Here is a 24838-nt window from a genome sequence, read left to right as displayed (position 1 = left end):
AATATAATCAAACTCATTAATTTTGACCAATTAAACTCATCACATTATCCTCATCCGATTCTTGTGTCTATAATACCCTATCAGATATATATATATTGGCATGGCGGTGAACACAAATGACTAATTATCAAGTGCACACGTTGCTCATCATCATCATCATCATCAGAAAGATAGCATTGTAAATTCATTAATTTCAAATGTACTGTCATTTTGAAACATAATTTGAAATTATTGTCGTTTCTATATATTTATATAAAAGCAGTTGGTTGGCGATGAAGGAAGGTATGATTTATGACTAAACTGAACAGAGAGGAATGGATATTCCAAAGACCTTCGAATTATACCATGCGTCTTTTATGAGCAAAGCTCCCCCTTGGCTTCTACTCTCTCTATCCCCCCCTGAATAAATAAAATAAAATAAAATATTCTTTTTTATATCTTAATATTAATTAGGAAAACAAACAACATGGATTTGTCTATTTTGGTGACAATGTATATATGGCATTTGTTAATCCACATGATTTCCCCCCCTTAAATATTGAGTGCATAAGGGGTGTATAGATATTACTCAACAACTTCAAATTATTTTGTTCACTACATGTGAATTGATTTTTTTTGTTGTTAGCGAACTTAATTTCACTTTTGGATGGAAAAGAAACTCAATTTCACTTTTAAGAGAGGAGGATGTTGTAGCTTGCAAAGCATACAAATATAATATACTTAGAGGTTAATATTCTCACTAATAAACTTGAAATTCCTCTTACTCTTAAAGAGTGCTCAGTCGAAAAGAAAAGAGCAAAAGATGAATATGCTTTACTTTTACTCTATGTATCGTTGTCATATCGACAAGCATTTTTTAAATAAAAATAGATCAATAGATCTGACTAATACTTAATTTTACTTACTTTTCGGCTTAACTCACCTAACTTTGATTAGACTATTATCTAATGTGAATATAAATAATGAATCATATTTTAAGAAAAACAATTATTTTCAAAAACTAAAGCTTAATTACACTTAAACTGACATTTTTAAAAAAATCAATCTTGAAATTTGAGAGTGAATGGGAGTCAATTTGGCAGGTGATATGAGAGGCTAGCAGGGCAAGGGAATAAAACCCCAAATATACTCTTTTTTTGGATATTCCAATCAATGTCCTCCGAATATTCCCTTCCTTTACCGTTATATCACTCTCCTCCTCCTCTCCATCCCCTCCCTCTCCCTCTTTCCTCCCCCCTCCCTCTAGTACACACACATAACCACACATTCCTCCTCAACTTACACCCTCTGTAATTCGTTTGTTCGCTGGAATCGTGTGTTTCTTCACACTACGAAGCATGAAATTCGGTAAGAGTCTTAGCAACCAGATCGAGAAAACCCTGCCTGAGTGGCGGGACAAGTTCCTCTCCTACAAGGAGCTCAAGAAGAAGTTGAAGCAGTTGGAGCCTGCTGCTAAAGTTGGCTGCGACGGCGGCTCCGACAGGACCGCTAAACGCCAGCGAGTCGACGCCTTTGATTCCAAGGAGGGCGGAGACAAGGATGGCATGTCCAAGGAGGAGTGCGACTTCAGGAACTTGTTGGAGAACGAACTCGAGAAATTTAATAACTTCTTCGTTGAGAAGGAGGAAGAGTACATTATCAAATTGAAGGTGAGAAAATCATTCTATTCCGAACTCCGAACATGGATTTCCCATTTTAATTTCAAATCACGAGTGATTATGTTTCAGAGTTTTGTTATTCTTTCGTTCTTCTTCTTCTTTCTTTCTTTCTTTGTGTTTTTTTGGTGGCTTGATATGCTTTGGAATATATGCTTAGGAAAAAGCTGAGACGCAACTTACCACAGCGCTAGAATTAGATCTGTTTTTTTTCCTTCTCCCAAAAAATTAAAGCAGAAAAAAAAAAGAAATTCTTTGGTAAGGGGAACTGATTAACGGACCACAGCTCACCTCTCCTCATAGTGCTTATGAGTTATGATCCCCAAAAAAAATTCTGCACAGTGCCATACGTTGTCGTTTTTGTGCATAGTTGAAAGGCAAGATGCTTATGCTAGTGGCTTTCGCATTTCCAAAATATTGTCACTGGTTTGCATCATATATTCTAAAGAAAGTCTTAAGCATATTCTTTAATGATAAGTAAAGCAGCTTTATACTGAGAACTAGTATTCTTACTTGTGTTTATTGTAATTAAAATGCAGGAGTTACAAGATAGGGTGGCGAAAGTAAAGGATTCTAATGAAGAGCTACTGAAAATTCGGAAAGAAATTGTTGATTTCCATGGAGAGATGGTCTTGCTGGAAAACTACAGTGCCCTTAACTATACAGGTGCTTTAAACTCTCAATATATTACTTTTAAATAATCCCTTAAAAAAAAAAATCTAGCATGAGGACAAATCATGTGGACTGTTTGAAATTTGGATTCTTTCTCTCTCTCCATTACAGAGTAAATCAGATATTTACGTTGTAACCTGTGGTGTTTGTGCGCTATAGGGTAATTATACTCGTGTCTTTCTTGAAGTTGATAAAAACTTGTAGCTGTTGCGTGTTAAAATAAGGACCAGTTGTTCAACTCAATTTCAGTGAAGTTGTCAATTAACATTGTTGGTAGCGCTATGAATATAATGCCTTCTGTATCTACTTTTGTTGCCTCCTGAAAAATTCCATGTTAGTGTTTTTATTAACGACCTAGAGAACTTCCTATTACAAGGTATAGAAGGGTCCCATCAATTGAAAGGCCATAACCCTTGAATAGAAGTCTGACTCTTTTCAATTGAGAGTGATTCTATTTTGAAACTGCTTTAAAAACAAATGAAATCGGATCCTGATAGACTCGGTGTAATTATAGCAGATGACTTTCTTAAGTCTTTTGCTGACGCTGAAGAGAATCTTGTTCTTTTTACCCAGCACATGTGGATCCAATCAGGATCTTGTAAAAAGAACAAGAGATGTTTCTCCATAAGTCCTCTTGCGCCTCATTCTTTATGAATCAAAATGATCCGTTTTTAATGGACTGGCTGATCATGATTTTTTCTTTTAAAAAAGATTTGTAGCTAGTCTCCGATGCTCAATTTCTTTTTCTCCCTCACTTCAATAGTGCTAAAAGCTATATTTAGATTAAGTGATTTATACAGGCTAAACTTTAGTCAGCCTAGAGTAGATGCTTTTGAGCATACATTGAGGATTTGTGTAAACTTAGACTTCGTTCATCAACAGTTTCAGATATTAATCAATGTTCCTTTCTACAGGACTAGTGAAAATACTAAAGAAGTATGATAAGAGAACTGGGGCCCTGATTCGCTTGCCATTCATTCAGAAGGTATTGCAGCAGCCATTTTTCACCACTGACCTCCTCTACAAGCTAGTAAAGGAATGTGAATCAATGCTGGATCGCCTCTTCCCTGCAAATGAACCAGCAGCCTGTGGTGAGGGAAATCCACAAGCAGAAGGGTGTGATCCTTCAAGTTCAGCTACAACCAAGAGCAATGGTCTGCTGATACCGAAGGAAATGTCGGAGATTGAGTACATGGAGAGTCTCTATATGAAGAGTACCATATCAGCATTGCATGTTTTGCAGGAGATTAGAAGTGGAAGCTCCACAGTTAGCGTGTTTTCACTGCCACCCCTGCAAATGAATGGATTGGAAGAAAAGTGGAAGAAAATACCAGTTCTGGAACAAACGGCCAAGTAACCTGCTGGGTTACTTTGAGAGGGCAGTGCACCCGTCCCCCTCTTGTTTTCCCCTGAGAATGAAGTCTCTGTTACGCTTATGCCTTAGATACTAACACAGATGTAAGATGCTAAATGTAAAGAAGGGATTGGTTGGATCGATAGAATCATATAGGTTCCGGATAATAAAACCTCTGCAGTTTGTAGGATTAGCCATGTTTTGACGTTTTGCCGACGCTTATATATTCAATATCAGTATGTACTGTAACCCCATATTCTATAGCTGCTTCTTACTTGAATGTTACTAATACAGGTTTAGAGGTTTTCTTTCTGGTTGCCTTTTTTTTTTTTTTGGTTTTTTGATGCATTTCATGACTTGGATGACTCTACGAAGATATTAATGGTGGTCACTGTGAGGCAAGCCACTCTTTCATTTGGACTAATTTACTATAAATTTTCATTGGTCAATAGTATTAGATGTTAGTAGATATTTACATGAAAAGACATTACTTTGCGGGCATGATCAATTAATCATGTAGATCCTAGCCTGATCGCGAAAGCTTTACGAAACTAATTGATGGAAGATATGTGCTTTTTTCTCTTGTTGTTTTCAAGACTTCTGATAATTTTTAGTGAACTGCTTGCTGCATGGGACAGAATTCATTTCTAAGACCTCGTGTTTCCAAATTCGCTAATTCTCAACCTCGTTATTGCACTCACATGGCATCAAGTAACTCCATTTTTAGGTTGATTCAACCTAAAACTGATGGACCAGCAAAGACATCATGCAAAAAATAGTCATCCACACAGGATCGCCGAGTGAGGCCACTGGCTCTGTTTTCCCCTCGTAATATTCGAACCTATCTCACAAGATCATGATAACACTCAGCACTGCAGAATCATGGTCCATGCTAGTCAGTGCTTGCCTTGCAATAAAAGCTTATATCCATACACACAGAAAGAAGATTCTTCCAAAAGGAGTCTTGTTTGTTCCTAACATTCAACTTGACTCGCGCTGTTGGTGAACCAGAACCATATGTGGGTGGCAACTCATGGGGATCACGGAACGAAATGTAAAATGACAAAAAGAGACAGATAATTGATGTTTGATCTGATGTAAACGGCAACAAATGAAGATTGTTAGAAAGGAAAGGAATACGTGCAACAGGATTCAACACGCAAAGTGGCGTAAACGGGAAGCGGTGAAAGCAAAGACAGAATCGGCAAAGATGGGGTTAAAGGAAAGTGCACAAGAACAAAAATATCAACGTCGCCTGAGAGATTCGAACTCTCGCGGGGAAACCCCATGTACTTAGCAGGCACACGCCTTAACCACTCGGCCAAAGCGACTCTGTTGATGGGGTGTTTCTTAACCAGATAGCTATACCTGTTGAAGCTTCTTTCTTTAAACACGCTTCTATCTCCATCGGTGGATAAATTCAAATGATGTAAATTCAAAACTAAGAAAAATTCTAAGTATATAATGAAATATTTAAGATTGTTTTTCTTGCAAATCATAATTTTAGAATTTTATATTGAGAAGGATATCACTTTTTTTCCCCCGAATGGAAGGCAAAAGACATCAAAGCGTTGTTGCATATATTTATATATTGACTGATGATTGATATTTTTGATCATTGATTGGTGATAACATTTTCCTAAGCAGAATGTTCTAGGTAGCTGACTGAACATGAAACTGAAAAAACTAGCGGATCATTGTTCAAATGAAATCGATTAGACTGAAAGTCCAACATAATAATTAAATAAAAAATATTATTATACCTATGAGAATTTAACTAAAAAAAGTAAGTATTTATAATAGAGCATGTCTTGAAGATATGTTAAATAGTTAAAGTAGGACATAATACTTTGATTCTATTTATAAGGGAAATTCAGCATGTTTTATATAAATTAAGAAAAATTTTAAACTACATTAACTCTTTACTACTACCTCCGGTCCTAATTATAAGAGCCAGTTGACTAATTTGAGGAGATTAAGGAAGTAAGTTGAGTTAGTTATTTGTCCTAAATAGGTGTTGTTTTTCCTAAAATATCCTTACTAATCAAGTGTATTGACTAGAACTATCATTGCTAGAAGGGCTACTTTGGAAAAAATGTATAAATATAAGAGACAAAGTGGATTGGGGTCTTATATTTAAGATCAAAATAAAAGTCAAACAGAGTCTTATATTAAAGACCGGATGTAGTATAATATAACAACTTTTTAGCTTTATACTTATTTACTATATACATGTTTTAAAAGAAATAATTATTTAGACTATAATAAATGAAAGATAAAATACTAAAAATTTAATAAGATGATTTGTAAATAGGTGAAAAAAAATATCTTTCATGTACTTTAGAAACAATTCCTTTTTCTTCGCATGTTTTCAATGCTGTCCATAGGCTTCTTTAATCTCTCTCGATCGTCACTTTTAAAGTCATCCTAGCTGCTTTGTCCATGACTATTCCAGATTCAAAATCTTCCACAATTTTAACCGGCCACGGCACTGGGTTTCCACTTCAGTTCATCTCATTCTCTTCGTCCTCCAATACCCTTTTTACATTGTGCTCTTTTGTTGTCATTGTTGGAGGGAAGAAAAGGTTAAGACCCTTTTTCAGATTTTTTTGTTTTTAAAGTTTGCTGCTTGACTTACTGTTGGCTGTTGGCTGCTTCTTATCTTTCCCTCTTTTTATCTTCTTATTCGTGCCCCTTCCTCCTCGTCCTTCGCCTTTTTTTTTTTTTTTTTTGTTACAAGAGAGGGCAAAGCCCAACTAAGGAAAAAAAACTAAGTAGGAGGGGAAATGAATCCCATAGACTCTTTCTGCACAATTATCTGCAAATAAAGGAGGAAACTTTGGCCCGTCCGCTTTCTTAAACCGGTTCCGGTTTCCAGCCCACCGCCCGGTTTTAGACTGCTCAATCCGGGCAAATCATTCGCAGCGTTGCCTGGCTTTCATAACCATCACATGATCTGTTGTTATTCTAGAATCGGTATCCTCAGGAACGGTGTCGTTTAATCTGGTTGTCCTGCTTGGCACAGTGTCGACCAGGGAAATCCAGCATTAGCTTTATTTTATTCCTTGTTGTTTCCTAATAGACATTTCTAACCTTTATTTTCCTGCTATTTCACGAAACATCTTCCCCATTCCTTCCATAATAGCAGCACAAGCCAGAAAAAAGAACAAGAATCTCCTATACGAGGAAAAGCACGATCTCTTATTTTTCCCTTATCATACCAAATAAACTTATTTGTTGTGATTGCTGCTTGTTATTGGTGTACCGCTTGAACCTGATGCTTTCACGGACTCAGTCCCCTACTTTGTTGCAGAGATTCATTTCATCCACTCGACCAGGATATTGATACCGTCTTTTTATATACATATTTGACCGGAAGTTTACTATATCAACTCGGTTATTATTCTGGTGAATTTTCTGTTGCTTCTTCTTTAAGATTGCTTTAATCGAGACTTGGTTTGCTCTCACCGCCTTTTTAGTCTCAGACTGAATTCGACTTAGTGCACTCCTATGGCTTCTCTCGCTCCAGCTTCTCAATTTAAATCCCGTTTTAGCGAGCTCCGTATCAGAGCATCTCGTCAATATCCTTCCATTGTACCCAGTTTCATCGGCAATCCAAAATTTGGCACCTTTTTCTTGTCCAAAAGGTTATCTTTGCAAATTCGGGCTCCAAATGGGACTTCGAAGGTGCCCAGGAAGGCTGTTGTTTCTGCAACAACGGCTGAGAAACCCAAGAAACGTTATCCGGGTGAGTCGAAGGGGTTTGTGGAGGAGATGAGGTTTGTGGCCATGAAGTTGCATACCAAAGAGCAGGCGAAGGAGGGTGAGAAGGAAGTCAAGGAACCCGAGGAACAACGCGTGACCAAGTGGGAACTCACAATTGATGGATATTTGCGGTTTCTAGTGGATAGCAAATTGGTTTATGATACGCTGGAGAAGATAATTGAAGATGCTGCTTATCCTTATTGTGAGTTCCTGCCCTGAGTTAATTTTCTTTGTCTTTGAATGGTTAATGATATTTTGCGCTGTTCTGATTCGTACTTGATTGAGTTGATCTTCATTTGTGTGAATGAAAGGTGGTTCCCTAGGGTTGGCTGTAAGTTTGCTGATCCTGGCTCTGGCTGACGTATAGTTGTCCATCCGATTGGTTGTCACTCATCTTCATTTTGACCGCTTATTAACGTGAGACAGATATAGTTAATTTCAAGTTCTGTTTCATTTTCTGTCGTTTGTGCTTTGAGGGCTTTGGAATTTTATGCGGGGTTTCATCAAAATAATGATGGGAGATATCAGAGTTCTAAAAGGGTTCTATATACTGTTTTTACCGCTTTTGAATGATGTGGAAATATATAGTGTCATTTAGGAGAAGTTGAACCCAGAAATCCGGCTTGCAAAATCTACTGAAAGAGAAAAATTAGCCACTCAAGTGATTATTGTGGTTATCTATATTGGATTATTCATCCAATGAGAAACATTGCTTCTCGGATTTCCTCTGCTGGAAAATTCAAAATCCTTACAAGGCTTTTACCGGGGTTAAATGTTTATTTTGGTGTTTTTTAATGTGTTCTTAATCATGTAAAAACTATAATGGGAGTATGATGCATAGTTCGAACCCTATGCCAAAATGAGTATTCCTTACATGGGAGATATTTGTGGTCCTCGTATATGTCTTGCGTTACTTCTAATGAGCGTGGAATATCACCAAGAATAATGCAATCTTCATTAGTTGGTCCGAAATAGTTTTCCTGGAATCTTCATTAGTTTGCCTGAAATAGTTTTCCTTCTTTCCCGCCCCCCTCAAAAATTAATTTTATTATAATTGTCTTTTCTTCTGAGATAAACTCCATCATCGTGTATAGGGTAACAGTATTCTTGCCTCGTTGATTGTTGTAGAAAGTGTTTCTACCTGTCATATGTCTCTAAAATTAGCTTATACACACAACACTGCATCGAAGCCTGGCTTGTTTTTCTTTATGTAGAAACGGTTCAAAGCTGGTGTTCCAGGGACAAAGGGTTTTACTTTCCGTTCCTAATTGCTTTTGTTTTGGGCAGCTGTGGGAGACCTGTGATATATAGCCTTTCTACTATGATAATGGTGAATTTACACTTGCATTTAAAGCACATGCAGATGCAGTGAAGATTATTATCATTCATATTTGATTTTCTTGATGTCAAGGACTTCTTGTTTGTTTCGATGTCAATCTCGCCCTCCTGAGGGTTTGTGGGTGTGCAGTGGTTGATCTAGGTTCTTTAGCACGTGTATAACTTATGAATTGCTGCCCCTTGTTGTATGTCTTTTTTCTTTTACGTTGATTTTTAGTCTGTTGAAGTTTCACTGCTCCTTCTGCAGATGCTGAATTCAGAAATACAGGATTGGAAAGGTCTGCTAGTTTAGAAAAGGATTTGCAGTGGTTCCGTGAACAAGGGCATACCATTCCTGAACCTTCCACCCCTGGTCTAACCTATGCACAGTATCTTAAGGAGTTATCAGAGAATGATCCCCAGGCCTTCATTTGTCACTTTTACAACATCTACTTTGCCCATACAGCAGGTGGTCGAATGATTGGTAGGAAGGTAATCAATCAAATTCATGCAATCTCTCTTCAATTTATGTCAATAACTCATACCCACCCTGGATGATATCAATTCACCAGCACATCAGATTTGAAGTTTCAGTCTTGCCAATGTTTGTGCATGAATCATATGGTGCATCAGTTAAGGTGCTGGGGGAGTTACCATTATCATTATCTCTAGAAATGGCCCTTCTCTGTCATCTCCAATTTCTGCATCATTACTATTGTTGATCATTGGCTATGCAAAAAATTTAAGATAACTGAAGGAGTTAAGGTTTTCAAAGTAGTTGGAATGCCCCCATTTTCTTCCTGTTAAATGGAATATGTGACACATTTCTAGTCTGTCAGATGCCTGAACTGCCCAAAGCGTGGTCGTATCACCTCACTTGGGCACGGCCTATAAGTTCTGTTCCTGCCTTCATATTTTCTTTGCATCGTAAACTTTATCTTGTGGAGGCATCTTTATGGCGTCTAATCACTATAATTCTTCATTGGAATGCAACTTTTTGTGTCTAATTTTTTAATCAGAATTTGCAATATCTAAAGTTATAGCGAGAGAAATAATGAACCAGCTATTTGTTCAAGTGTGGTTGCCCGCCACTTTTGTGTGGGTATGTATGTGGTTTCCAGAAAGGAGGCTTGATTCAGTTACAGATATTTTATAATCATTTCCTCCAGTGGAGGTAAAGCCTAGAAGTGCTTTTGCTTGATTTATTTTATGCTGAATGTCATCTTAACTCTCAAATTTGTCTCTCTAGGTGGCTGAGAAGATACTCAACAACAAGGAATTGGAGTTCTATAAATGGGATGGTGATCTTTCCCAGCTACTGCAGAATGTGAGAGACAAGTTGAATAAAGTTGCTGAAGTAAGTTTCTCATACCTTTTCCTTTGATCCCGGGCTCCATTTCTCGGGGGAAAAAAATTTAAAATAATTAAGGGCCTGTTTGTTTTTGTTCTTTGTTTTCTTATTCTCAAAACAATTTTATAAAATTGTTTTTAAGAACAAGTTTTGAAAACCAAAAACAAAAAGCAAAAAACTTTGTTTGGAAAATAATTTTTAAAAAATCACATTTGAAAAAAAATATAAAAATTTACACTTTGATAGGTGGTAGTTATCACTTGTAGTGATAAGTAGTAGGTAGTAGAGGAAAAAAAGAAGATTTCTCCAATTTCTCAAAATAAAAAAATAAAAAACATAAAAACAAAAACAAGAAAACATGTAAAAGTTGTTTTGGTTTTTCAATTTTAAAAAACATATTATTGTTTTTTTGTTTTTTTTAAAACAATCAACTAAAAAGAAATTACCAAACAAGTTTTTTTTGTTTTTCTGTTTTTAAAAACAAAAAATTGTTTTCAAAACAAGAAACCAAACAAGGCCTAAGTTTTTTCTCAAGTTGAGATTCTTTTACATGAAACTTGCTTATATAAGAAATCCCATCAAAGAATAAGAATGTCTCGAAAACCTTTTACATGATTCATAGTTGGTGATTGAAGATGGAATTCTGAGAATGTGTTGGTTGGTGGTTTTTGTCAGGGATGGACTCGGGAGGAGAAGAATCATTGCCTGGAAGAAACAGAGAAGTCATTCAAATTCTCGGGGGAGATTCTGCGTTTAATATTATCATGATGTAATTATTGCTCAGTCATTATCCACTTAATCATGTTTAACCAATGGCGTAAGCCAACAACAGTGTGAAATGTATGATCATTCCGTCTTCAATTCCACATTTCCATGTTATCAACTCGTAACATTGCTCGTGTTAATCCGAGGCCCACGCAACCTTTGGTTGGATGACTCCGGTTCGATCGTTGCTGTAGGGGGAGGGCCTGCGGGTGGTCACATATACGTTATGATTTGATGAAAGATAACTGACTAACTGGCGCCTGTAGCTCAGTGGATAGAGCGTCTGTTTCCTAAGCAGAAAGTCGTAGGTTCGACCCCTACCTGGCGCGATTTCTGAAAATTTTTGTCTGTCCTGCCAGTCCTGCCATCGGATGGTTGAGCCCTTCTTATTCGAAAGCCTTGGGAATTGGGATCATGATAAAAAACATCTGGACTCTTTTAATCAAAATCCTGGGTTAAATTTCTAATATTAATTCTCATCATGCTTCAATTTTACAGCGCCGCTTTGGTGCCGGGAGGAAATTAAACTGAAATGACGTAGGGGAAAAAAATTGTACAAACTGCTGCTTGGTCCTGTGTGTACATCGTCAATTTTAACTTTATAATTAATGCCTATATGTAACTTTTTACATTTTTCTCTCTCCTTCATAATCTCATTTTATGATGATAAAGTTGGAAATAATTTTAATTTGAGAGCTATTAACTACTATTTTTTTTAATTAAGAATGGAGAGAAAGCTCTTTAAAGAACGGAACAAAATAGCCGCCCTGCTTAATTTCAGCGAAGCGATATTTTATTTCCTTTTGCATTAAAAAACATGGGTGGATGCTAATTAATTTTTCTTTGACTTGATGTCTTTATCTTATACATCGGCAACATAAATAAAGGGATTGCATTATGGTAGCTCGGCTAGGTTTAGTACATTTAATCTTTTTAATTGACAGTATTCTATAGTTGTTAGGTCATAGGATATCAGTATATTGATTGTTATTTTTTCAAAAAAAAAAAAACGCATTATCAAACATTTTTAGAAACAACTATTGCAGTACTTTATAATTAAATAGTTACGATGTGACGACATTGTTAGTAAGTACTACTTCCGGTTTTTAATATAAGACTCTGTTTGTTTTTTATTTTGATTTTAAATATAAGACCCCCATCCACTTTGTCTCTCATATTTATGTATTTTTTTTCAAGATAGTCCTTCTAATAATTGTAGTCCTAGCTATTATTATTCTTTAAACCTGAATGCATGTCTTTATTTTAAATTTTAAAATTCAATACATCTAAACTTTTATTTACAAAAAGAATAGTTATTATTTGCCTACAAAACAGTTTGGGTAAATTATATATTTGTGGTTAATAAACGGAATTCTTTTTAATTGAATTAAATTAGATTAATTGGTGTCTTCAGATGAAAAAAGGACTAACCAAATGCATAAATAGATATCAATTTACTGAATTAATTATGTGAACATCTAGCTTTTTTTATTTATTTTGTGGTTACAAGGGTTACGCGTACACACTCCTGCATGGGATTGAACCCAGTTGCTCCCCCGCCAAGGAGGACAACGCGCCGCCCGATCCACAGAACATTGGCTGTGAACATCCAGCTTTTGTACAAAGGAATCTAGGAAAGCGAGATGTTGCGATTGTAAGAGGATTCCATTTTGTCTCTGCGTTCCGTTTCGTGGATATAAATGAGTCAGTGACCGCCGTGATAGAGCGCAACGAAGGAGAAGAAGATCCGGTCAAAAAAAAAAAAAACGAAGGAGAAGAAGAAGAAATGGAAGTGAGCAACAAGGTGGCAGTGATAAAGAATCACATAGAGGATACACCGAAAGAGTCTCACTTTGAGCTCAAAACTGAGAACTTATCCCTTTCACTGGTGCCTGGTTCTGACGATGTCATCGTTAAGAATCTCTATATCTCCATCGATCCCTACCAGATTAATCGCATGAAGAGCCATAGCTCCTCTCAGAAAGCCATATACTTCGCAGCCCCCATCACCCCTAATCAGGTCTCTCTCTCTCTTTCTCTCTCACACACACGCACACACACTCGCTCCTGAACTATTTATGTTTCAAGATCAAATTCACAGCTATGACTTGGAATGACGGCACTGGGATATGCAGGCAATTGATGGTGTTGCTATTGGGAAAGTGGTGGCTTCTGGGAGTCCTAGGTTTCAGAAGGACGATGTTGTTGTGGGAGTGTTCACGTGGGCCGAGTACAGCTTGGTTAAAGAAGCGAGCATTATTAACAAACTGGACCACTCTGAATTCCCACTCACTTACCATCTTGGAATTCTAGGCATCTATTTTCCACCCATCATTTATTTGCATAACATAATTCATAACTTTACAGCATAAAGAATCTTACCCAATTCTATATCGTCTGTCAGAAAACAATAGTATATTCAGTCTTCTTTTGGGTCAATACTCAATAGTGGGACTTTCTCCCTTAAAAAATATGAAATGAGTAGACAACTTCTCCGGAATCCCTCAGCTGCATGAAATTGTACTGACATATGTATACTGATTGTCGTGAAGCAATCTGAATTGGTGGGGAATTTTGTTTCTTGTTAATATCCTTGACAGGGTTCAATGGATTATCAGCTTATGCTGGGTTCTTTGAATTGTGCAAACCCAAAAAAGGGGAAAAAGTATTTGTATCCGCTGCTTCTGGATCTGTAGGAAGTTTGGCAGCACAATATGCAAAGCTTTTTGGTTGCTATGTGGTTGGTTGTGCAGGAAGCCAGAAAAAGGTTATCTTTTTGATCTGACAGGGCCATCTTGTTCCCAAAAGCTCAGGCCTTTTTTGAGTCATAGCCATGAATTACTGTTTTGTAAAGTAGCTTGCCCATTTTAGCTTAGAAGACTAATCTGGGAGTAATCGGTTTCAGGTGGAATTACTGAAGCACAAGCTGGGACTTGACGATGCATTCAACTACAGAGAAGAAACAGACTTAAAATCTGCTCTCAAAAGGTAATACACGATGTGTGGATTCTTACATTTGTCTAGTAGACAACAACGACAACAATGATGACAATGTTCTTCTATTAGGTGGGGTCGGTTACATGAGTCGTGCATGATATCATTGTACTTTATCAGCAACAAGATCCTTGGATAAGTTGTTGACAAAACGCGATAAATTTCAATTACAGGTACTTTCCAGAAGGGATAGACATATATTTTGACAACGTTGGAGGAGACATGTTGGAGGCAGCAGTGGACAACATGAATGCATTTGGAAGAGTGGCTGTGTGTGGGGTGATGTCTGAGTATACTGATCCAGGGAAGCGAGCTGCACCAGACATGCTCAACGTTGTTTACAAGAGACTTAACATCAGAGGATTTCTGGCCGCTGATTTCTTAAACATTTTTCCAGATTTTGTCTCTTGCACATCTGACCACCTTCGTAGTGGGAAATTGCAGAATCTTGAAGACATTTCATCTGGGCTTGACACCATCCCTTCTGCTTTCATCGGACTCTTCCATGGAGATAACATTGGAAAGAAAATTGTTAAAGTTGCAGAACAGTGATGGAGAGAATAACGAGTGAGATTATGATGAGAGAGAGGTTACAGGATAACGTGACATGAAACTCACCTGCATCTTTATGAATAAAACTTTATATATTTGCTCTAGTTTAAGTGGTTGAGTAATTTGAGTATATTAAAAAAAATTAGTTAAATTAGTTATTTATAATAAATATATATTGTTTTTTTTAAAATATCATTGCTAATTAAGCGTATTGGTTAGAATTAACATTATTACAATGACTATCTTAAAAAAAATAGATAAATATGAGAGACAAAGTGAATTAGGGTTTTATATTTAGGATCAAAATAAAAGTCAAACGAATTCTTATATTAAAAACCGGTGGTAATATTTTCTTTAAAAACATAATTAGCCCTAAACAATGCAAACCAATAACATGTAATCTAAGTGAAGATTAAAAAAGATGTTTAGTGTCAGTTGAATCAATGGGTTTCAAATTGTGTATAATTAAAGGTAAAAATGACATTGGTGTAATTTATTTGATAAAAATTGTGAACATAAAATAAAATAAAATAAAATAAATAATCCATATATTAATATAAAATATAAATCAACTTACGCATCCTTTCAACATGTAGTCAGATGTTGGATTTTGAAAAAATTCTAGTAACTTCCATATCTAAATGAGATTAGTCTTTTCTTCTGTTGGTGGAGGATATGCCGCAAATAAAATATAAATTTCTCGTTGATATTAGCTAGCGAAGATGACTATCTGATATATATTAATACGCACACGTGCACATGAATGTGTATGTATATGTAAAGTCTCTGTGGGGTGTCATGCGAATGAGAAGGATAGCAAAATCAAAATCCCCATAATAGAGAGAGAGCTCAACAAATTTAGGACACGAATTGCTTGGTTGTAAATGCTACGCTGGTTCACATATGATTCAAAAGACTGTTAAGAACGGAGGATTTCTGACGGCTGTGGCGCAAAAATGCAAGAACTTGAAGGAACTGAAGCAGACTCATGCCCATATTCTCAGATGCCACTTCGCGCATAATCCCTATGCCATCGCGCCGCTTCTCTCCGCCGCGGCGACATCCGATGATGGCTTGCTTTTATCTTACGCTTCCTCCATTTTCGCGAATCTGGAACACCGCAACACTTTCATGCACAATTCCATGATCAGAGGGTACGTTCAGGCAAATGCACCCATACCCGCTATATTATGTTACTTAGAGATGTTGGAAAATGGTGTTCCTGTCAATAATTATACTTTTCCAGCTTTGATTAAGGCCTGTGTTGCTTTAGATCGTTGTTCAAAAGCAACCGGTTGTTTAGTGCTTGCCCATGTTGTTAAATTTGGTTATTGTGATGATCCTTTTGTTGTCAGTGCATTCATTGAATTTTACTCCAACACTCGTGAAGTGGAAACTGCAAGATTGTTGTTTGATAAAATTCCGAGGAAAGATGTAGTCTTATGGACCGCGATGATCGATGGTTATGGCAAGACGGGGGATGTACAAAGCGCTAGAGAGCTGTTTGATGAAATGCCTGAAAGAAATGTCATATCGTGGAGTGCAATGATGGCAGCATACTCTCGAGTGAGTAACTTTAAGGAAGTGCTTGCTTTGTTCTCAGAAATGCAGAACACAGGCACCAAGCCAAATGAGTCAATCCTTGTAACTGTACTCACTGCATGTGCTCATCTTGGTGCACTCATGCAAGGATTGTGGGTTCATTCTTATGCCAAGCGATTCAATTTGGAGTCCAATCCTATACTGGCCACAGCTTTAGTGGATATGTATTCAAAATGTGGATGTATTGAATCAGCTTTATCTGTTTTTGAGGCCATGCCATACAAAGATACTGGAGCATGGAATGCTATGATCTCTGGGGTTGCTCTGAGTGGCGATGCAAGGAAATCTTTAGAATTGTTTCATCAAATGGTTATAAATGGGACAAAGCCTTCTGAGACTACTTTTGTTGCTGTTCTCACTGCCTGTACACATGCAAAAAAGGTTGAAGAAGGCCTTCAGTTGTTTGAAGAAATGAGCAGTGTTTATGGGATTAAACCCAAGGTAGAGCACTATGCATGCGCCATTGACCTTTTGTCCAGAGCAGGCATGGTGGAAGAAGCAGAGAATTTTATTGAAGAGAAGATGGGTGGACTTGCCGGTGGAGATGTCAACGTGTGGGGTGCTCTTCTAAATGCATGCAGAATTCACAAGAACGTAGATATTGGAAACAGAGTCTGGAAAAAGCTTACTGATATGGGTGCAGCTGATAGTGGGACTCATGTTCTTTCATATAACATATACAAGGAAGCTGGGTGGGATATGGAGGCTAACAAGGTAAGGAGTAAGATATCAGAAGCAGGAATGAAAAAGAAACCTGGTTGTAGCATAATAGAAGTGAATAATGTAGTTGAAGAATTTCTTGCCGGTGATCAATCGCATCCACAGGCACAAGAAATATGTAAATTGCTTGATTCTTTTCTCAGGATGGTGAATTTGGAGGATATCTAATGGGAATAAGCTTTCCAGGGAGGGAGTAGAACGCCATCAGCCCCCGGCCCCAAAAAAAACGAGGGGAAGGAAAAAAAATCGATTTTTAGGAAAATTTCGATGCATGGGAAGGGAAACCTGATCTTGTTTTTGAAGATATGATAGTATTTATTTAATTTTGATTTTGGTAATATTTCTTGAAAGTGTTAAAAATAGGAAAAATCGTAAAAAAAAATTAGAAATTAAAAAATTACATACAAAGACCTATTCACAAAAATTGTTGTCATTTGCTTATAAGTTGTTATCAAAACCCATACTAATATTATAATGGGTCTTTATTTGTAATTTTTTTATTTGTAATTTTTTTATTTTGTGATTTTTACTTGAAAATATGTTAAAGTAAAGTCAGTTTAATTTTTTAAATTAAGTCTATTTTACTTTTTCCCTCCGTACCCCTATTAATTCATCATTTAATCTATTACCTGTACATTACACGAGGGCAATAGTGCGAAGTGCAATGGTAAGGACATTTAAAAACTGTTATTTGCTGATCACATTTTTCTGTTCGCGTTTATCGTTAAAAACATTTAAAAAAATGGAAAAGGCGGGCGAAGGCCTCGTATGTTATTGTTTGTTTTCTTTTTGTCTTGGGTTAAAGCATTTTTCTTATCAATCCACGGGATGGGATCCAATATAAAGTTAAGGAGTTGGGTTTAACAGAAGAGTTTAGTTTCTCATCATATGGTAAATCAATGTTCGAATTCCTACTGAGAGAGGTATTCATATTTAGTACTGGACAGTGCTTAGAATAGGATGGTCTTCGATAGAAGGATACCTATATTTAGGAGTGTTCAAGACCGGCCCGTCCCGGTCGACCCATTCCGGTCCCGGTCATATTGGGACGGGACGGGACAAAAAAGGGACCGGGACGGGACGGGACACGGGACGGGGTCGTCTCGTCCCGGTTCCTTTTTTTAAAAAAAAAAATTAATTTTTTTAATTTTTTATATAATATTATTTTTTTCATATTTTTTTAAGATTTGAGACTATTGTATGGAACTATGGATATATTTATTTAGAGTTTTTATATTTGTTAATGATTTGAGATTATTGATTATTAGAATTTTTAGCAAGTTTTTATTGTGTTAAAAGCTTTTGTTTAGAGTTTTAATAACTATTATATGTAATATTTGAGCTTTTGTTTAAGAGTGCCCAAACAAATAAAAAAGATGTTTTTATAAGATTTAAGCTCAAAAAATATAATTAAAAAAATTAGATTTTTTAAAAAAAAAATAAAAAAAATAAAAAAATTATTTCGGGACGTCCCGGTCCTGTCCCGACCGGGACCGGGACAACCCCGGGACGGGCCGGGACACGGGACAGATTTTCTGTCCCGTTACTGTTCATCGGGACGGAACCGGGACGGGCCTGTCCCGGTCCCGGTCCCGATCCGTCCCGTGAACACTCCTACCTATATTTTAGGGGGAAAAAAGCATGTTGATAGGATAAGATAAAAATTGAGCATGTAATATAGGCACTGCTTGCTTAGAAAATAAATAGCTAAATAAATAAAAGTTCAGTCATTTCATTGATAAAATAATTCATCTTGGGAATGAGCTTCTATAAAAATAAAGCTTGTAAAAAGACAAGTTTGGAATAAAACTGAAAATGACTTCCCTGTGATGATTTAATTAGATGTATTTCATATATATTGTCAAAACAATATGCACTGAGTTTTTTTTTACCCCCAAAAAAAAATGCACGGAGTTTCACTATTTAATATATTTTGTAGATAAATTTTACTCCTTTGGTCCTAAATATAAGACCATTATACTAACGTGTATAAAGATCTTATATTTAGTATAAGGATCTTATATTCAGGAGGAGTGGAAGAGTATTTAATAAATAATGTCAGAGCATGATGTATCACTCTAAGTATGTACTTTTAACCCCAAGAGGACGACAAAAAAAGCACAAATTTTTTCTGGTCCGCGGCTATTGTTCTTGATCCGAGGTGTAATGGCGAAATTATGTTATACTCCCTCCGTTCCTTATTATAAGAGACATTTGATGCTTATGGCATGTTCTTATATATAAGAGACACTTAAAAGTTGTCTCTACTTTTTTGTGTTAATTTCCTATTTTACCCATATTTATTGTCTCCAACTCACACTCTCTCTACTTCCCACTTCTCTTTCTTTTAATAATTTACCATTGTTCTCTCTCATGTTCTCTCTCCTTATCAATGAGGGCATTTTTAGAAAAAAAAATTATACTTTTTACACATTAATTGTTCTTAACTAATTTTAACTATTTTTTTGATCAACGTAATTCGGTTATTCGTCTCTTATAATAAGGAACGGAGGGAGTAATTGAGTTCTCCCGTGGCGAAAAAGGCATTCGACGGAGTACCAAATCATATCCTCTTGCTGAGTTAGCAAGACAATAATTTAAAAAAAAAAAATTGAACTCTCTTCTTTCATATTTGCTATCAAGACATTCTAAAGAGCACAACAATTCCATTAATTACTGGTAATAAGAAGCATCTGATACATATTATTAACTCCAAACTAGGGGTTGTATATCAAATTTGTGTGTGTAAAGTAGGCCACGGGTAAAGCGTATTTTCAAAGAAGCATTCATTTCATTCTTCTGTTGTGGTGCATCATCCTTGCTATGTGATGAGCCCAGAGCAAGCAATTTGGCAGTTGGCTGCTGAGCAATGAAAATGGGTACTGAACCCAGCTGTACTTTCATGGACACTGTTTTGCCTTTAAGTCCTTTGCTGATAACAAACCATTAATAAGCTGTTTTAGCCTTTCAGCCCCAGGACCAGGCCTAAGATCAGTGGTATTTCTCACATCATACTTTGGATTGGTGAAGTTTGAATTTGTCTGTCTCAACCACCCACCAGGCACATACCCATCTGCCTTCCTGCCCAAGAGCTCAGAATCAATCTTATCCAGGACTGGATCGTTCCTGCCAAATTTTCTTGCAAAAGGAGCATGGCTGTTCACCATTCTCTGGTAGTCATGAACTGTAAGGAAATGTGGATGTTGCTTTGGAGGATTGTCCCATGATATGAAATGGAGATCATGATTCACAGTTGTGTTACGAAACTCCTCAGCATTGCATATGACTGTGTGGAAATATCCTTCCGGTGATGATAGGAAGTTGGCATAATACATCAACACTATCCTGGGCAAGTTATCCCAACCCCACGAACAGTATTCAACAAATGGACGAGACAGCATCATCCAGGCAGAACCTGAGCAAAATTATGAAGCTGAGTCCTTGGATTTATGATCAGGATCTACAATACTGTCATTTCTTTATTGTTCTCTCCAGTACAAGTTATTGAATTTAGTGAAGTACTCTGCGTAAGCCGGTTTAATTTCTCACCTGTAAACAGCTTGTAAGCTGTGGGTACACTTCTTTTCTGCGTCACCCAAAACACATCAGATTTATGAGCGCTATAAAGACCCGGGTCGATAATAATAGGCCTCGCCCTCTGATGCCTGTTGAAAATAGTAAAAAGTAACAGGTAAATAAGATCAGGTCATTTGGATTTTTTTTATTTTAAATAAATAGCATGGCGAACAAAATTTCAAAAGAATTATAAACGTACTCTTTCCAGCCAATGTCACTGGTGTGCTCAATGAAGTTAAGATGCCTCGGTGTAGTTGAGAGTGTATGTAGCAGATCTGTCATACAAAAGAAGCAATTCAGATTGACAGAGTAAGTGAATGATCCTTAAAAGTTCAACCTCAGTACGTGGATTTTTTTCCCTTCAATTTCTTAGGCTATTAAAAATTTAAGTGTGGCGTGTATATAAAAATATTATCATCATCAATCAATATCATTTAAAATATACACAACATAATTATAGTAAGGTGTATATAAACATTCTAAAAATGAATTTCCACAGTGTTAAAACTCGTTCTTACCATACCAAACAAGTAGCAACAAAGTCAAATAAGAATTAACGAACCATCAAAGCTTCCATGAGAGACAGAGATAGCCATGCGCCGACAACTATACCGTGAATCTTTAATGCATTTAGGTAATCAAATAATAAATAATAAGGCAACTGTTGGGAAAATATATTAATTAAGAAACAGCGAGTTCAGGATTCTCGCTGATTCAAGCCAAAACAGAAAGAAGCATTAAATTCAGAAGCACAAGATTCGATAAATACCAGAACTAATTGTTCTCATGCTCAATTTAGAAAAAGAAGTCCATTGGAATTGAATCAGTTTCCCAAAAAACAAAAGCACAAAGCTTGCACACCAACGAACAAATATGAGGCAGAGCAACAATTGACGAAAGAAAAATTTTACAGGGCAATTCGTACCGTCCTGAGTGACCAACGGATAATCGGAGGCGCTCAGATTAATGAACCAATCCCAGTCTCCACCTTTCCGGAGCAAAATAGCCGCCGCGTGAAGCGTATTAGTGACCATCGTGGGACCTCTGTACGTAACCAAATTAGCCTTGACAATCATCCTCACATTACGGAATCTCACGAACATAGGCTCGTCTCTCACAAATCTAGCTAACTCCAATCTCTCCTTTTCCGAGGCCTCGAGGTCCAAATGCACCGCGTACTGGTTTCTCGGATGGTAAAGAGCCTTGAGGGTCCTCCTGAGACTGTGACCATCTCCCATTGATCCAGAAATCAAGTAAGCGATTCTGGGAACAGGGTCAGAGGACGTAGGGGAGACGCGAAGCTTGGATTCAACGAAACGAGGCGTTTCATGGGCAACAACGCGTTGAGCAGCAGGATTGAAGCGAGAGGAGAGATTGGAGGAGACGGAGACGGAGAGGAAGATGAGGAAAGTGGAGAGGAGGAGAGAGAAAGCAAGTGAGAGAAAGCACTTCTTCTTCTGTGGCTGCTTGTTGGGATCCATGAAAGAAGGAAGGAGGGTGTGTGCGAGTGAGAATGAGGTTGAAGATGAAATGTGGGGGGAAGACAATGGTGGTGGAGGAAAGTGGGGTAACTGATGCAAAGTGGAGGAGACTGGAAAGAATCTGTGAGGAACGATGATTATGGTTAATTCGTAGTGGAAAGGTAAAGAATGTGATAATAAAAGAGCACTTTCTCACCGTCTCATTTTTATTTTAAAAAATGTTATTATCAGTTAAAGTCTTAAAGAAGAGAAGAAGAAGAAGAAGACTCCTCACAAGAAGGACGAGGACTTCGCCTTACACGCGCCTTTCCCAGCATGGTCACGTTCTTATTAGTGGTTCCTCCGTGACCTGACCTCTGGTGTTTAAAATAAAATTTATTTTGTACTAGAGGGTAAATCTTATGTTGAGATACTTTTCCTATACTGAGACACTTTTTGTTTTTAATATAAGATCTATTTAACTAATTTGATTAGATTAAAAAAGTTAGGTAAGTTAGTTAATTATAAGAAATATGATACATTTTTCTTAAAACACCATAATCATATTCTTTAATATCCTTTTTCCCTCTTTTACTTAATTGTGGTTGAGGGAGTATCTATGAAAGTAATTTAGAAAAAATTAATAAATATGAGAAATAAATCTTATATTTAGGACCAAAATCAACTCAACAATCAAGTCCTATATTAAAGATCAAAGGAGTATATAATAAAGAATTCGGATGAGCGTCTTCTTCTTCTTCTTTTTGAACATTAATGTAAACATCAAAAAAGCAAACAGCTTGATGCATTCTTCCCTTCAACCTTTGAGCGAAATGCGGAATAAACTGTGGAATGAGGATTTTTCATATTTTGTTATTTTGTTTTTTCAGGGTCGTGTAATCGTTATTTGTGGAGGCAATGGAAGATAAGAAGAAATTGGTATGAAAGCTTCTATGAATGGCGTCAAAGAGGGGCGTAAGGAAGTATAAAGTAAAAACAAAAGGGAATAAAGAGTCAAAGGAACAAGTCTTGAAGGTAGGAATACGTACTTGTTAAAGTAGGAGGAAAAAAAGGGCAAGTGGGAAGACATGGAGATAACAAAAGAAACACCTGGCTGGTAAGTAGGTGTAAAATTAGACGGACATCAGTGCTCCAAAAAAACAAAAAGGATGGGAAGTGGATTGTGGCACAGTTGTGAAACGAGAGAGAATAAAAAGGAGTCTAATTGAAAGCAACAAACAGTAAAAACACATGCCTTGGTGCTAAAAGAATGGGTTTTTTTTTCTTTTCATAATGACGGAGTCCTAATTTTACACAAATTAAAGTGCAACACACATTGTTTTATAGCAATATAGTAGTACTCCTCCGGTCCTTAATATAGGACCCAATTGTTGAGTTGGTTTTGGTCCTAAATATAGGACCCATTTCTTATATTTATCAATTTTCTCTAAATTATCCCTATAGATACTCCTCAACCATAACCAAGTAGAAGAGGGAGAGGAAGTATTAAGAAAGATGATTATGGTGTTTTAGGAAAAATGTGTCACATTTCTTATAATTAACTAACTTACCTAACTTCCTTAATCTAATCAAATTAGTTAAATAGGTCTTACATTAAGGACCGGAGGAGTATATCTTTATCCCATGTCATGATTCATCGCCTTAGGCTCAAATAAATATTTTTCAAAACATATTTTAACAATGCTTCTTTGTACATGAATATGTATATATAAATTATCCTCATGCAATGAATTTTTTTGTATACATGACATGGCAAAAACAGCTTACTTGGGAGATCACTTCTTCAGAAATGTCTTCCCATACTGTTTTGTCTTTTTGTTCCCTTTTTAATACAATTAAATGTATGGATGAAACAAAACATGTAATGCCGACTTAAAGTCAAGATCTCATTTAAATATGAGGTGGCATTATTACCAAAACAGTTGTTATTGACATTTATGAATGCTACTAACACCTCTGCCAGTATTATCGAAATGGCATTTTACTTGCATGTTCAATGGCTGATATCTCTAACTACTTTTAGGTCTTTGAATATTACAAATTGCATGTGTCGAAAAAAGAACATTAGGATTTTAAGCGAAACTCTCATGTTTTTGTTTATTTACTTGTTTGCTACACACATGTATTTTCTTATTGAAGAAAAATCTCTTTGAGAGACACTGTTAGGTACTAAATATGAATACATCTCCTAACAAGGAATTTCAATTTTGGTTCGCTACATTACAACGAATTGATTTTTTCTATTAGACTTTATTTCTATGTCTCACGTTCTTAATTCTAACCAGCTAATGAAACTAAAACTCGAGTAAATGAGTCAACTTTTTTTTAAATTATAAAAGTGGACAGCAGAGACGGCCCAGAATGGCATCGGAAAGGCCCGTTAAGGCCCACAAAACAAAAACACTAGATTACTTTTCACTTTCACCTCCTTCTGAACCTGGCTTCCTCACTGTTGGATTTCCCATGATCACTGTATCTCTTCATTAGATTAGCAATAATCATAGAAAATAACATTAACCAACCATGAAATAAGAACCAAACCCATATATCTGAAGAAATATGTGATTTAAACCCCATTCCACTCGGTGAACAATAATCATCCTGCCCACACTTTTTTCTTTTTTGCTTTTTTATGACCATTGCGTTGTCGTTTACATTAAGAACAGTGTTGGGCCCTGAATTGTAATAATGACTAATGAGATCTTTCTTTCTGTCTTCATTTTAGTTTCGATTTGTACCCCAAAAAAGAAAAGTTTAGTTTCGGTTCTTTATACTTCTTTTTTTTCCCCTGCCACGCAGTAGTACTCTTATTGTTTTACATATTACCAGGAAAATAAAGTTTACTCTAAAGTAATGGTATGAAGTGAACAGGAAAAGGTCCACATCAATATGCAACTACTAACAGTGCATGAAATTCAAGTCAATGACATTATTTACGACAATTAGAATAGTTAGGCATAAAAATTATATAGAATTGCAGTTTTACAGAAGACTTTAGCGTTCCACGCTTTACTTATAAGACCCGTAATTCCAT

General features: G+C 36.5%; 5 protein-coding genes and 2 non-coding genes across 8 annotated transcripts; 5 read left to right on the top strand and 2 right to left on the bottom strand.

Moving 5' to 3' along the window:
* Window positions 1-1266: 1266 nt before the first annotated feature.
* Window positions 1267-3992, top strand: LOC114744152 (SPX domain-containing protein 1-like). Its single transcript, XM_028932340.1, has 3 exons — window positions 1267-1649; window positions 2195-2321; window positions 3242-3992. The coding sequence occupies exons 1-3, from the start codon at window positions 1338-1340 to the stop codon at window positions 3682-3684; spliced, it is 882 nt and encodes a 293-aa protein (XP_028788173.1). The 5' UTR covers window positions 1267-1337; the 3' UTR covers window positions 3685-3992.
* A 938-nt stretch (window positions 3993-4930) lies between these two features.
* TRNAS-GCU (transfer RNA serine (anticodon GCU)) lies at window positions 4931-5012 on the bottom strand. Its single transcript has one exon. It is a non-coding gene; the product is annotated as a tRNA-Ser (tRNA).
* Window positions 5013-6760: 1748 nt separating this feature from the next.
* Window positions 6761-11004, top strand: LOC114744151 (heme oxygenase 1, chloroplastic). Its single transcript, XM_028932338.1, has 4 exons — window positions 6761-7648; window positions 9032-9255; window positions 10013-10120; window positions 10790-11004. Exons 1-4 carry the CDS (start codon window positions 7192-7194, stop codon window positions 10880-10882), a joined length of 882 nt encoding a protein of 293 aa, XP_028788171.1. The 5' UTR covers window positions 6761-7191; the 3' UTR covers window positions 10883-11004.
* A 131-nt stretch (window positions 11005-11135) lies between these two features.
* TRNAR-CCU (transfer RNA arginine (anticodon CCU)) lies at window positions 11136-11208 on the top strand. The gene has a single exon. It is a non-coding gene; the product is annotated as a tRNA-Arg (tRNA).
* A 1239-nt stretch (window positions 11209-12447) lies between these two features.
* Window positions 12448-14535, top strand: LOC114744150 (2-alkenal reductase (NADP(+)-dependent)-like). Of its 2 annotated transcripts, none has more exons than XM_028932337.1 (6): window positions 12448-12624; window positions 12664-12899; window positions 13015-13192; window positions 13480-13646; window positions 13785-13867; window positions 14047-14535. In XM_028932337.1, the coding sequence occupies exons 2-6, from the start codon at window positions 12666-12668 to the stop codon at window positions 14423-14425; spliced, it is 1041 nt and encodes a 346-aa protein (XP_028788170.1). In that variant the 5' UTR covers window positions 12448-12624; window positions 12664-12665; the 3' UTR covers window positions 14426-14535. The 2 variants fall into 2 exon arrangements, with proteins under 2 accessions (XP_028788170.1, XP_028788169.1); XM_028932336.1 differs by having other exon boundaries at window positions 12661-12899.
* Window positions 14536-15313: 778 nt separating this feature from the next.
* Window positions 15314-17042, top strand: LOC114744148 (pentatricopeptide repeat-containing protein At2g22410, mitochondrial-like). Its single transcript, XM_028932335.1, has 2 exons — window positions 15314-15579; window positions 15781-17042. Exons 1-2 carry the CDS (start codon window positions 15329-15331, stop codon window positions 16913-16915), a joined length of 1386 nt encoding a protein of 461 aa, XP_028788168.1. The 5' UTR covers window positions 15314-15328; the 3' UTR covers window positions 16916-17042.
* A 2351-nt stretch (window positions 17043-19393) lies between these two features.
* Window positions 19394-21856, bottom strand: LOC114744154 (beta-glucuronosyltransferase GlcAT14B-like). The gene is made up of 4 exons (XM_028932342.1): window positions 21249-21856; window positions 20523-20598; window positions 20297-20412; window positions 19394-20162 (listed from the first exon to the last, which is right to left on the bottom strand). The coding sequence occupies exons 1-4, from the start codon at window positions 21802-21804 to the stop codon at window positions 19648-19650; spliced, it is 1263 nt and encodes a 420-aa protein (XP_028788175.1). The 5' UTR covers window positions 21805-21856; the 3' UTR covers window positions 19394-19647.
* Window positions 21857-24838: the final 2982 nt, after the last annotated feature.

The sequence above is a fragment of the Neltuma alba genome, unplaced genomic scaffold, assembly GCF_004799145.2.
Source record: "Neltuma alba isolate B1F8T4 unplaced genomic scaffold, ASM479914v2 tig00004274_pilon, whole genome shotgun sequence".
Classification (NCBI taxonomy): Eukaryota; Viridiplantae; Streptophyta; class Magnoliopsida; order Fabales; family Fabaceae; genus Neltuma; species Neltuma alba.
The sequence above is the reverse complement of the archived record's forward strand: the minus strand, read 5'-3'. Positions and strand labels throughout refer to the sequence as shown.